The 14,377-nt window shown below is 43.6% G+C and overlaps 1 protein-coding gene across 1 annotated transcript in view; it reads left to right on the top strand.

The window, feature by feature from the left end:
* Window positions 1-14,377, top strand: part of FUBP3 (far upstream element (FUSE) binding protein 3) — a 67,902-nt gene that overhangs the window by 18,515 nt on the left and 35,010 nt on the right. Inside the window, exon 2 of the mRNA XM_010856949.1 lies at window positions 11,663-11,768. Coding sequence (XP_010855251.1) covers window positions 11,663-11,768 — 106 coding nt within the window. The remainder of the gene's footprint in view (window positions 1-11,662; window positions 11,769-14,377) is intronic.

The raw sequence follows: 14,377 nt of genomic DNA, 5'->3' as shown, positions 1-14,377 counted from the left end.
ACCTGGGCTGACGCCCCAGCTGGGCGCTTCGGCAGTTTCTTGGGACGCCTGCAGCCGGGAGGAGCCATGGGATGAGGCACCAGTGGGAGGACCAAGGCCCAGACTGTCGGGCGGGTCTCCTAGGTTCCCGCAGCTGCTGGGAAAGGGTTGACCCAGGACGCCTGGGCCCTGTCGCGCCCTCGCGCCGGGGTGGGGACTGGACCCGCAGGGCAGCCAGCCTGGGGTTCTGAGGTTTACAGGGGTAGGGAACTGGGGGGCTCACGGAGTGAACCCCGGTCTGGGCAGAAGGGGCCTGTCTCAGGCCCAGTAGCTTCTTAAAAGTGGGGAAACAGCCTGTTTAGACTAGGAATTAGAGGGTAGTTTACTTTTGAGGGCGCTCTGGGAGAGGGAGGTTATTAAGTAGATGTGGATGGTCCATAAGACATAGACATTCCTTATGGGCAATAGTTTTTCCTCTTTCAGGGAGCATGTGATAATGGAGTCATTCCAGCAGTGAAATTTGACCATCTGACAATGTCGTGCATTTTGTCAGAGTTAAATAAACTGGTTTTTAAGAGGTTTGCAAGCTTCCCTGGAGAATGAATATGGGACCTGCCAGAAATACTCTTTGGTTTCTGGTATGATGCTTAGAACAGAACCTGTATTGTGTGTGAAACTTAGCGATAAGTTAGCTCTAACACTTAAACTTCTTTGCTGAGTGTCTCATACTCATCATCTCTTCCTATTTAATTGTAGGCATACTAACGAATTCTTTAAAAGTTGGGCTATAACTAATTACTGCTTGATTCCTAACAGAAAGCTACAGGACCCATTGTATTAGAAGAAAGTCTCAACTTGGTCGCTTGAAGATATGGTCTTTACACCTCTTTCCAGTATTCCAGGGGAGGGAACCCTACCTGTTTCCCAGATACTGACTTTTCATTTTAATACTGATGCTCCTGTAGACATTACATTGGATCCCAGAAGTTTCCAAACCTGTGGTTCAGCCTAAAATTTTATCCGATGACTTGTTACTTACTGCCTAGGCACCAAGCAATATGCTAGTGAGTATCCATCTTACTTAGACTTCAGAGCCAGCCAGTGGCTGTAATGGATGAACAGTGCCATCCAGCTCCCCTTCCACCACTCTGCTTGCCGGCGTGTTACACTGCTCTCTACAGTACAGGGTCCTGAACCTTGTTTCTCACTGGCTACTAATGTGTAATGGCTTTTCACTCTGTGCTGATGTGTGACAATCACCTTGTCGGCCTCTGTATCCAGGAAGAAGTATAGTCACTACCCTAAAGAGCTCAGATCCTCAGTTTGCAGAAGGCCTATAGTTGAACATAAAATGAATTTTGAACCTTTGAGAAGACTTTCTGCTTCTCTTGAGCCAGTGGTTGAACTCGTATTCTTGGACAACCTGCTCAAGAGGGAGAGAGACCCTCTGTTTATATGCTGACCTAATGTGGATTGTTGAAGCAGTGGTGTTTACTACTAGCAGAGGAAACTTCACTGGAACTGTTCCCAGCTCTGAAATGCACCATTGACTGGAGCAGTTGTAAGCCCAATGGAGACAGTGCTGTAAGTGTATCACTTCTGAATGTTAACAGCTGGAGGTCGATACTATCTCCAAGGACTGATGGCCTTAAAAACTAAAGAAAACACAGGTTTGTGGCTAATTTTAGGTTTGTTTATAGATTTGCATTGGGCACGAATGGGATGTTAGAAATCTAAAATATTGTGTGCTTACAGTAAAGCTTACCTCAAAGGGCCTCATACTATTTGGGTATCTGATGGTGGTGTTTCTACTTTGCCATTGTATACACAGCATGTTACAGAGGTGTGATCTCTGCCCCGCCACCCCCACCTCCCCACCCCCCCAGTAATTGGAGATAAAAGACAGTGAATTTCTTTAAATGATTGCAAAGCTTTCCCTTCTCTCAGGTACCCTTGTAAACACCAGGGTCTGTTGGTAAGGCCCTCCTAAGTTAGTCAGGGAGCACTGAGCTGTCTGATGCTCAGTTTATCCAGAATATCACAGTAGAGTCTGAGTTGACCCTGCTTGGATTTGAACCTGTGGTTTCTCTTCAGTCTGGTTATGTGGAGTCCAGCACCTAATCCACTAAGCTTCCCTCCTAGCCTCTTGAAGCCTCTTTTCATATCCTTTGGACGCTTTCCAACAAAGGGAGCCAGTTGTTGCTGTTAGTTTGCCCTGAGCCTGGCATTCCTAGATCTGAAGGGAATCTCTGAAGATGTCATATAAAATTTAAAATCTCTGCAGCAGCATGAAGTCCAGTGAGTTAATAGTGTTTGGCCAAAGGGCTCACATAGCCATTTTGTAGGAAAGTACACACACATGTAGAAAAGTGTTGCAATTCGATCCCACTGGTGAAGATCTAAAACTGCTGGGTATTAAAAAAAAATCATGTCCAGTTCTCAGAAGTCATTGATTGGTTAGCAAAATGAAAGTGTGTCTTCCGCTCATTGTTTAGAGAGCACAGGGTCCAGATAAGAATGGGATGTGGACTTAAAGCCAGGTTATCCTGTACTGTGGCCCCACTGCACCTCTACCCTGACTGCTGTCTCTCAGGCTTTCAAGGGAACTTCGTGGAAATGATGGACAAATTAGATGCAAACCTGTTTTGTCTTATTTCATTTTCCTAAAAATATAAAAGCGTTCCTGGAAAGCCCACTGTGATGATTCAGTAGCATCCATGTCCAGGTTCATCCATCTGCATGTTACCAGGACAGTGTCACACCACTGTGTCTTAGAGGTCCCCAGCAGCCTTCTATGAGCTGGGCCAACTGCCTGCCAGTCGTCACCCAAATAGACATTCTTTTGCCAGACTGCCAGGGCTTTTTAAGGCTTTAAGGTCCTATTTTGCCCTCAACCCAATCAGCACCTCTGCACTGCATAACTCGAAAGGGTTCTGTTCCCATACATACAGCATATGTATGGTGGCTGATGGCATTGGGCATCTGGGTGCTTCTCCTTCCAAATGATTGTGACCAAACCAGTGGAGAGTCTGTGGAAAGTAACATTTTGACCGGTTTTAAGACCTAGGACCCATTCCTTACCAGCACTTTTTCTGGGAGCTGGTGGGCGGCACGGGGCCTCAGAAGTTCCACAGTCCGCCTGGACATGCTTTCCAGTGCCACCAGTTCACACTTTGAGCCTGAGCAGTTGATGGTTCGGCCCTTGTGCTGTGGAGATACACTGCGTGTCCTTTAACAGACTGTGTGTCCATCATTTAAAGAAAAGGCCTGTGTTCATTTCCCGCTGCACACCCCTTGAGAAGGGACGCCTTTGCTCACCTCATGTGTGATGTATGCACCTCACAACAGAGTCATGGGTACTCAATGCTCAGTTGCTGTGAGTTTACTCCACTGAGACCATCTCAGGAATGCCCGCTGGTTGAGGAGCTCAAGTCATCGTTTCACAAGGGACTAACTCCGATGTGTGCATTCTTTTGAACTTTCTCAGACACTTGAAGAAAAGCAGCATCTGCAGGACATCTGTGGGCTGCTCAGTATTTAGAGGTATATAGAGGACCCTACAGGGAGCAAGTTTCTGGGTAAGGGTTTTCATGATGCGACTGAGCCCCTTTGGGTCACCAGACTTCATCTTTGGTGTTGAAAAAGGGTAGATAAAGAATGCATTACACTGGATGCCTCTTAACACTGTTCTCATTTTCAGCTGAGGCTTCTTTATCTTTCTTGTAAAATCTGTCAGCCCATGTGTATCATCAAATTAATGTTTCTGTTACATGTCCCAAATTCAAATTTGCCTAGACCAGAGTTTTCAAACTGGTGGCCTGTGGACTGGAGAAGGCTCAGAGTGGTCCTGCAGGCCTGTACTGTTTGACCACAGGGGTCCACCACTTGATAACCAGAACAATTCCATGCGAAAATGGAAATTTCCAGCTCAGCCTTGGCCACACTGCTCCCATGTTCTGCAGTGAGCTGGAGCTGAGTAGCAGGAGCTCAGTAGCAGCTGCCCCTTTGGACATGATATTGACTCTCTGGTTTGCCTGGGTTCCCACCACCTTGCTTTATGCTGCCCATTGGATTGCCTGATCAGCAGCTTTGTCCCCTCATCTTTGTCCAAATTGTAAGTCCATACTGTTACTTGAAATTTCTAACGGCGAGAACTCTGGGTGGAGAGTTAGGACATCTGAGTCTTTTGCAAATAGCTACATGACCTGGGGCCAGCTTGGCCTTTCCCAGCGTTTGATCTACAAGCTGTTCATAGGTCTTCCATGGAAAGGGCTCATGGCCAGAGAGGTCTGGGGGATACAGGGTTAAATAAAGGTGAATTGGCTTCTTCACTTCAGGACTTGTCAGAGCCCTTGTTGTTACGCTCAGTCTTGACTAACTCTTTGCAGCCCTCTGGCCTGCCAAGTTCCTCTGTCCATGGAGTTTTCCAAACTCGAATACTGGAGTGGGTTGCCATTTCTTGGAACCCTAAGTTTGCTTCTATTCATAAGGTCATACTAGGGTTTGGGATATGCGTTGTAAATATGCCTAAGAAGATCTGTCACTTCTTACCCTCTTTTCATGAAACCAGATCACCTCCTGTGGATCAGACTTCAGGAAACATTAAGCTAGATAATCTCAATGGCCCCTTCAAGCTCACAAACATTCAGAGCTTCTGTCTAGCTAGATCTGAAAAAAATTTTGATGGTATTATTTTGATTCTTTTCCTTTCTAGTGTGTTGTGTTGGGTGTCTATTCAAGGTTCCCCTCTCCCTAGCTTTTCTGTGCAATTCTTTCACTCTGTTAAGAATCATCCCTCTTGAAAATGTTTTGCGTTTAGAGTTCAGTTACAAGGATACTTGGGAAAGAATAGCCAATACTTTTGGAAGCATGAACTGCATTTTTATCCTAATGTCAGATGATAGCAAATCACTTGCAAGACTGAGTAGCGTTCATGGAAATTGTGATGTAATTCAGATTGCCTGCCATTATTTGAGGATCTGCTGAGTCCAGGGCCCCTTGCTGGGTGCTGGGCCATTGTAATGATTAATAAGACAAGTTTACCACTGGTTTTATCATACCAGTATTAGCTCCTCACGACAACCAAGTGAAATAGTCAAGATAAGGGTTATAATTCCCGTTTTATATTTGAAAATAATAAGCCAAAGGTAGATAAAGCAGTTTTCTCAGAAGCACGCAAATAATTAACATACGCAATAGTCCTTGGACCCTGTCTTCTGCGTTCTAAGAGCGACTTGGTTCCTTTGTAGTGGTAGTTTGGTAGTTTTCAATTTCAATGAGAATTCTGCAGCAGGGTCTTAAAGCATTGAAAGGATGCTGGTGCAGTTAGATGGAAAATGAGGAAGAGAGGGCTTCCCTGGTGGCTCAGAAGGTAAAGAATCCATCTGCAAAGCAGGATACCTGAGTTTCATCTCTGGGTCAGGAAGATCCCCTGGAGAAAGGAATGGCTACCCACTCCAGTATTCTTCCCTGGAGAATTCCTTGGACAGAGAAGCCTGGTGGGCTACAGTCCATAGGGTCCCAAAGAGTCAGACATGATGGAACAACTAACACTACAGGAGAAAAGTAATGGTCATGTCATCTTTAGGGCCTTGGAGGGGGGCTCCTAGCTGGAAAAGTATTTTGGCCTAGAGCCTCAGCTGGTCATCGTAGCATTTTGCCTACAGGAGGCTTCTCTATATTAAATTTAGCAAAATTTACTGAGTACTTTCTATGTGCCAAACATTTTGCTGTGTGTTAGGGAGGTTCTTTAACTTTTTTTGGAGCGTGGAACTTTACAAGACTCCTGAAAACTTTGAACTATGTCTCAGAAATATTTAAATAGTTCTGTCTGTTATTTCAGGAGGTTTATGAATTCTCTAAAGCTAACCCCTGGAGCTCCCAGTCAAGGGACCTTGTCCTTGGAGTACCAGGATGATTGAGAGGTCCATGCCTCAAAGAGCTCCCTACAGTGAGGAGAGTATAATCAATAACTTCCTCCATGAGATCGAACCACTTAAAGGTAGTTTACACAGTGCTTTGCAAACAGATGATAGAGTGTTTAATTCTCACCAAATGTGGGTGGCCTGTATTGTCAGGAAAAGCTACCAAGAAGAGCTGATATCGTATTCTATTGTTTTGGTTAATGCCAGTTAATAGGGCAGGATCAGACAGGGCCCCACCTCTAATGACAACAGCAGTAGCTCCCATTCAGTGAGCTTGTTGTGGTGTGTGCCAGGCAAGGACTTTGATACAGATTCTCTCATTTGATAGTTGCGGAATACACAGGAGGTAGTGAAGTGATTATTAAGATGACTGGATTCATTCTATATGAGTTCCAATTCTGGTTCTGAAAATTACTCGGTTAATGACTTTGGACAAGTTATCTAACATCTAAGCCTCAATTTTTCTCATCTGTAAAATGGAGGTCGTGGGTGGTGGTTTATATGTATACACACATACATATAAAACCACCATATAGATATATGTATATATTTATGGAATAGCTTGGGAGGTAGAGGTGGGTAGTGACTGAAAGGAGTTTGAGACCAGCTTCGAGGGTACCAGTCATGTACTGTTTCCTGATCAGGATGCTAGTTGCACAGGCATTTTTGTATATGAAAATTCAGGTTAACAACTTGCCTATGTACTTTTCCGTGTTATTATTAATTCAATAAAGGATTAAAATAGCAAGCACTTCTCTTTCCTTACGGTGTGCCCAGCATTGTTCCGGGTGCCTTACATTGTTATCTTGGTATCCCCTTGGATACAGTTCCAGCAGATTGGCTCCAAACCCCATAGAATTGAGACTAGTAGCTACTTTCTGAGGTCACTGTGAGGATTAAATGAGGGCAGCATCAGACACTTAGTACACAGCAACCTTAATATACAGTCTGTCTTCTTAGTAACCTAGATAGTGGGCTTGACTCTATCCATGGCTCTAGACCCTGCTCTCTGGGACTTGCTCACTCTTGGCCACTGGGTTCCACTGCTCTGGTCACATACTGTTTTCTTCCAGCTGTGGGGAGTAGAGACTTTCCATCCAGCCTGTGAATTCACCAGGGGTGAATTCTCCAGGGCAGGGCCACTAGGGGCGACTTTAGAGCAGAGGACGCAAGTTGGGTTCCTTCTCTGCAAGTGGTGGTGTGAGCTGTCACCTCTGCTTGCTGGCCCCATGAGAATCAACAGTGACTCTTGAGTAGCACGGACACAGCGTGTGGATGACTTGCTGCGGCTCAGATGGCCTTGCCTGTTTCCATTTAGTGTGAAGTTTTACTGAATGTGAAGTTGTGAAAAGAGACATAGCTTTCTGTTTGGATTTATAGGGTGAGCTACTCTGATGACAGAACTTAAAGATGTGCACTGGGGTTAACTAATTGCCCTGGTTCTAAGTGAACCTTCAATATTCTTTTTACTTCATATTTTAAAATCATTGTAAAATTTAGATTTGCTTAAAATGTTTTGAACATTCATCCATGCACCTCCCCAAATTGCCTTGTGCTCCTTAGAAAACAGTGGTTTAGTTCGCCCCTGCATTTTTCAGGGAGCAAGCCCACTGAAGATGGACCACTGAAGGTCTTGCCCAAGGTCGTACACTGGAAGGCCAGCTGGAAAGGCCGGATCATGACTGACTGCCGGTCCAGTGCTCCCCTTCGCGTCTCCACATTTCCACTAGCGGCTGGCAGTGGAGGTTAAGTGTCATGGCATTGATTTATAAATATTTCATCTATTATGGTGCTTAAAATAGCACAGGTAGTGAGGTAACCCACTCTTGCCGCCTTCCCTCCAGAAGGGAGGAAAGTGAATCAAGTAGCAGAAAATCAGTACCAGCGTTCCCTCAAGGTCGTGCTTTCAGATAAGCGTTGGCATGGCCTTGTTCTTGGAATATCCTGGCTTCTGTGGCTCTTTTCTGACCTACACCATTATTAACTGAAGATGTACCTTGCTTCCCTTAAGCAGCTGCTGTTCAGGATGGTCAGTTACAAGCATGACGAATTGCTGGAGTTCTGTGTACTGGAGCCCATTAGGCTTTAAGTCCTCGGGGAGTGACTCTGGTTAAGAAAGCATTAGGTGGAAGTAAGAGGGATAGTTAGCCTAGTGCTGTGATTAGTAGCATGGACTCGAGTCAGGCAGCCTGTGCTTCAGCAATGTTTCTGCCACTTAGAAGATGTGTGACTTTGGGCAGGTCACTCAGCTTCTTTTGAGCTTCGCTTTTCCTTGTCTTGAAATAGAAATAATACTGCTAACCTCCTAAAGAATCATCGTGAGAGAAAATGAGATGGCATCTTTAAACTGCTCTTGGAGTGCCTGGACATAGTAAGCACTCATAACACTTAAACTCTTACTATTTTAGAAGGCATTTAAAATCACTTCTTAGAACAAGGTTGCATTTGTTTGAATAAAGGAATACATTGTTTCTTTATTGCTATAAAGAAATATTACAGATTGTTGCAAAATATTACATTATAAATATAAAAATTACAAAGTATATTGTAATATACAATGTAATATCAATGTAAACTATGAAATAATTGTGTATTATAATGTTCAAATACTTCTAACGTTTGTTTAGCCAGGGTTCAAGTGCAGTTATTGACTTCAGGGCTACAACTCTTAACCATTATCCTGTACTACTTTTCTCTTAGTGAAAATTTCCCAAATTTATAGCTGCCCGAAGCAAACATGATTTAAAAACAAATCTGAAGTCCTCAGTCATGTTTTAGGAGGCTTGTTGACTTAATCAAAGGTAGGAGCAGAAAAGCTACTGTAACGTAATGATTTAACATCTCAGCTTTGGCAGAAAGTGACATTCTGGCAATATGTGAAACATAGTACATAAATTATAAGGAAGGCCAAGGACTCAGGAGTAACATCTTGGCTACTTTGGAAGGAAGGAAGAAGCTCTGGGAGCCAAGAGGCATCAGCAGAAGAGGGTAGAGAGGGACTTCCTGGTGCTGGAGTGGTTTAGATTTGCCTTCCAGTGCCAGGGTTACCAGTTCGATCCCTGGCTGGGGAACTAAGATCCCACTTGCCTCGTGGCCAAAAAACCAAAACATGAAACAGAAGCAATATTGAAAGAAATTCAGAAAAGACTTGAAAAATGGTCCACATTAAAAAAAAAAAAAATGGATAGAGTGTGCCAAATATGTAGAGCTTATCCTCTCTTTGAGAGTGATTCGGCATGCATGCTGTTGAGGGACTCCACTGATAATCACACCCTTTTCCCCTGTGTTTCGGGGTCCTCCTCACTGTCTCTTGCCAATATTTTGGTCTGTCTTTAAACCAATAATCTTGGAAAGCCCCGCATCGGCCATGTACCTGCTCAGTCCATTGTGGCAAATGAAAGGGTCTCCATGGGGGCATAAACTGCTGCAGTATTCTTGCCTTTTAATCACTTGCTTTCCCAGCTGAGTCCTTAAAGATAATTTTTGCATCTTAAGTAGCCAACTTTCCACTAGCTTATCCAAAACAAATATGGAGAGCAAGATTGTGAGTTGGTGGTAAAATGCTGTTAGGCAAGATTTATACAGTATTTTGTTTTAGAGCAAATGGCCACTTGCCTTGAAGTTTGAATATAGGAGATGAGGTTTCTATCAGCAGTCTCTCTTAACTTTGAGTGTTTAACTTAAAATAATACTTTAAAACAAGCACCTATCCAGGCTACCATCATCTGTAGCCTCGACAGGGCAAACTCTTTTTTGTTTTTTAAGTCCAGATATTAAATTATATACATGTATATGCTCGGCACAGCATATGATCTCTGTGAAATGGGTGTGGCTGTGTTCTAATGAATCTTTATTTACCAAGATAGGTAGTTCATCAGCTGTGGCTTGCTGACTTCTGGCCTAGAATAATTCCTAAATGGCCTTGCTACTTTTGTCCCCTTTGAATCTATTTTCTTTGTCCAAGGGAAGCTTTTAAAATCATAAATCAGCAAGTTACTTCTTTTACTAAGTCTTGTAGTTGCCTCCCATCACCCTTCATATAAAACCCAAGCCCCGGATTTCTCTGACAGTCCATTGGTTAGGACTCCACGCTTCCACTCCTTGGGGCACAGGTTCAATCGCTGGTCAGGGAACTAAGATCTTGCAACCCAAGGGGGTGCAGCATTAATTAATAAATTAATTCTCTATATATACATATAATTCAAGCCCCTTCCAATGACCTCTAAAGCCCTACATGAACTGGCCATTGCCCACCTCTTGGAATACATCTGGTTCCTTCTATTCTAGTGACATCAATCTCTCTTTCAGGCACACACCTGCCAAGCTTGCTCTAGCCTCAGGGTCTTGGAACAAGCTATTTCCTCTGCCTGTAATGCTCTTCCTCATCATGCAGGTCTCAGATGCCAGCTGCCTTCCCTGGTCACCCCATTTAAAGCAGCACCTCCTGAAGGCTCTGTGTGTCCTTGCCTTTCAGTTAGTATTGTGTATCAGCAGCTGGAACGATCAGCTTATTGATTAGCTTGTGTACCTGTGACTCCCCCCTGACTCTTCACCACTGAGCCTGGGACATAGTAGGCCCTCAGCTCTTGTTGGGTGAGTTGCCTTGTCTTATAGCTCTGATATTTGCGAAGTGCTTTCTCATGTGCAAAGCTCATTTGTGTTCAGAGTATGTTGTTATCTTTCCAGAAACTACAAAGCAGATGGTGTTATACCTGGAAGATCTTAGGCAGAGAGGAAAAGTACTTGCCCGACATCACAGAACTAGTAAATGAAAGGATGAGACCTGATCCAGGGTACCTAACATTAAATTCTGCCTTAGGTTTGCAGTATCGTGACTGTCTTTGGTTGTTTATTTGTCTAAAGTACTTTATGTTGGTTCCGGAAGCTCTCAGACTTCTGGGCACATTTGGACAACCTCAGGAAAACTACCTCTGAAAGGCTCTGCTCTGGGACATCTGTGCTGGCTGTCCCTTAATCCACCCTGGCTTGTTAGGCTTAACTGAGGGACTAACATCAAGAGCAGTTGCAAACATTCCATTGATTGAATCAGAGTTAATTTATGTGACCATCACATTTATTCCCTAATTCCTAGTAGATACATGTAGGAAGCTCTCCACAGCATCTGTTTCTGGTGGAAGTTTAATAGCTGTGTTCTGTTCTTTAACTGACAGGTAAATATTAAAAGTTAAGTAGCACTCACAGGTTATCTTGATTTCTCCAGTGCAGGAATCCTTCCAAACTAGTCTGGACAGATGGTCACCCCCCTGCTGTTTGGACTTCCAGTGAAGAGCAGCTTGTTTTATGTTTCCATGTATTCCATCATCAGTTTATAGGGGTTGAAGTTTTAAGATGACAAACATTTCTAAAGAGCTGTCAGATTTGACCAAATTCATGGCCTTTTAAATATTGCTTGGGAATTTGCTCCTTAAGGAAACCCTGTGTTAAAATATTTTGAACAAAGTTCTTCATATTGTTGGCCTGCTTTTTTCCTTAAAATGTGGTATAGCTGTATTTTTTTAAGTGATGACTTAAAAATTTGCTTGTGGAAGACACGTTTTTGGAAGTATCATTTCAAAAGACACCTTATTACTAAGACTAAAAGAAAATTCAGGAGTGCAAAGTCCTTGTCCTGTAATGTTGTTTTAATTAATCTCCTTCGGGTGGAGAAATGGGGTAACAGCCCTTTAAAGAAGACTGTCTTCCTCCCTTGATGGAGCCATGACTTGTTACTGAGTATTTAAATCTGGTTCTCTCTGTAGATTGCTGCTAAAATTGACTCAATTCCTCACTTGAATAATTCCACACCTCTGGTGGACCCCTCAGTGTACGGCTATGGAGTGCAGAAGCGGCCCTTGGATGATGGGGGTAAGTTGCCGTAAACGCCTTGGCCTTTCAGGTGGTGGTGAGCCTGCCGGTTCAGTTGAAAGCTGTGTCAGCCATTTCCTTAACAGCTTTCTCCAGCGTCACTCTAAAGTAGAGTGGTTGAGGGGAAATATTTAAGATGATTTTCTCAGCAATTCTGCAGCGTTTGAGTTCTTATTTGCTTTGATAATACAGGAAATCTTTTCAGCTGGGCGAGAGGGTAAAAGACAGTCTTAAAGCATCAGCTTGGAAGTAATTTGACTGCTTGGAGTTTTGCTTGATTTAGCCTCTGTTATTCTAGTGCATATGTAGGAATTGAAGTTCCCACTTTTCTCCAAAGAAAAACTGAGATTGGGGCATGGCTCTGAGGAAGCTATGACTACATACTGACCTTAAAGAAAGGAAAGAGGAGTCATGACCTTCCTTCAGTCTCTCTGCTGGGTTTGTTTGTTTTTCTTCTTCTTCAGCACTCCCCTTTATAACAGGCTCTTGCTAGCAGCATCCATTTCCCTTTCATTCATTCCTTTGTTTATTTCACTGGTTTGTTTATATACCCTGCTCATCCCCAGAAGGATGTGAGACCACTCAGAAGTGCGTATTACCAGCACTTTGGCTAAGAGACTCAGATGGGTTTCTGCAGAGCACATGGACTTCCTTTATCATGTTTCATCTCCCACAAAGTAGGACTTGAAGGGACCCTGTAATATGCCAGTTTACATGTGAATGTGCACGCAGTGGCTGGGCCAGTTCTGCTCTCCCTGTCCTCAGTCTGCACGTGTGCCAACTGTGTCGGGATGTTCATATTTCTGTGATACAGCATTAAATGAAAAAAATCAAGGTATGCTGCTGCTGCTGCTGCTAAGTCACTTCAGTTGTGTCCGACTCTATGCGACCCCACAGACGGCAGCCCACCAGGCTTCCCCATCCCTGGGATTCTCTAGGCAAGAACACTGGAGTGGGTTGCCATGTCCTTCTCCAATGCATAAAAGTGAAAGTGAAGTCGCTCAGTCGTGTCCGACTCTTCGAGACCCCTGGCTCCCACCAGGCTCCTCAGTCCGTGGGATTCTCCAGGCAAGAGTACTGGAGTGGGGTGCCAGCAGTATATATTGTGTAATCTTCTTTTCTTAAAAAAGTGCATGTTTTATGTTCTCGGAAAAAAAATGTAATGTGGCATGACTGATTGCTCTGGTCTCTGAGGATTCTAAAAGAGCTCGGCCATGGGTTTTATAAGCAGAGTAATTGTATAGACTCTCACAGTGCAGATTTTAAGGGCACAACACTCAATTTGGGTATCGAAATTCTTGTCTATTTAAGAAAATGATCAGTATTTATGATCACACGCACAAACTCTTCCCCAAGGCCACTGGAACTAAGGTGACCATTTACACTGCTCCTCTGAAACAGTACACTGTGGTCGTCTTACGTTTGATTGGTATCAGTGATATCTTAGGCTAAATATGAGTGACTTCATTGTCTGCATTTTTGCCTTAGCAGAAAGCTGTCATGCAAAGTAACCTTTTCTACCTTTTCGGGGCAATCATGTTTCAGTTTCCCTTACAGGACATCAGTGTAAAAATACACGAAGTATACAACTCTGAGCATATGTATCGTTAATGGACAGTGTCTCTCAGGCCACCGTTTCCAGAAATGGAGATCAGTGCATTCCACAACTCTCAGCCTTGTTTTCACCTACTGCATGGTGTTCAAGTGTAGAACTTGTGCTTACAGAGAATAGTATGGCTATGTTCTTTGCCTGACGAGGGCCTAAAAATTTGCAAATGGAACCTTTAGCATCTTGCAGACTTTTTTTCTCCCAGTAAGAGATAAAGGTTCAGTCCTTGGATTAGGAAGATCCCCTGGAGTAGGAAATGGCAACCCAGTATTGCCAGTATTCTCCAGTATTCTTCACTGGAGAATCCCATGGACAGGAGCCTGGCAGGCTACAGTCCATAGGGTTGCAAAGTCGGACACGATTGAGCAACTGAGCATGCATGCATGCAATCCTTTGCACACCCTTTTGGAAGAATGTAGCTAGTAAGTCACCAGCAAGTCCAGACTCTCATTTGAAACTCCAGTCCATTATTATATGTATATCGTCACCTCTTTTTTGAGAACCATAATTTTTTGCATGTCTGCCTTTGGGGGACTCAGTTCTTATGATCAGAGAATGAATGCAGTTTCTCTCCTCCTCCAAAATGTTAAGTCTACTTTTAGTAGGAAAGAACTGAGACAGTACCTTTTCACCTGGGCCTGGGTCCTCCCTCATCCACAGGCCTGTGTCTCTTACCACAACAACGCACTGTATTTTGAACTACAAGAGATTTCCCTCAGCACTGCAATTTGATAAAATTAATCCTCTCTTCTGTTTAGATAGCAGAATTTTTTTTTTTCCCCAAGTTGGTCTCTGTGTAGAATTTGAGATGTGCTGAGGACAGAAATGGTATGGACCTAACAGAAGCAGAAGATATTAAGAAGAGATGGCAAGAATACACAGAAGAACTGTACAAAAAAGATCTTCACGACCCAGATAATCACGATGGTGTGATCACTGACCTAGAGCCAGACATCCTAGAATGTGAAGTCAAGTGGGCCTTAGAAAGCATCACTACAAA

The sequence above is a fragment of the Bison bison genome, unplaced genomic scaffold (assembly GCF_000754665.1).
Source record: "Bison bison bison isolate TAMUID 2011002044 unplaced genomic scaffold, Bison_UMD1.0 scf7180017864375, whole genome shotgun sequence".
In the NCBI taxonomy this organism is placed as follows: Eukaryota; Metazoa; Chordata; class Mammalia; order Artiodactyla; family Bovidae; genus Bison; species Bison bison.
Note: the sequence above shows the minus strand (reverse complement) of the source record. Positions and strands in the feature narration are given on the sequence as shown.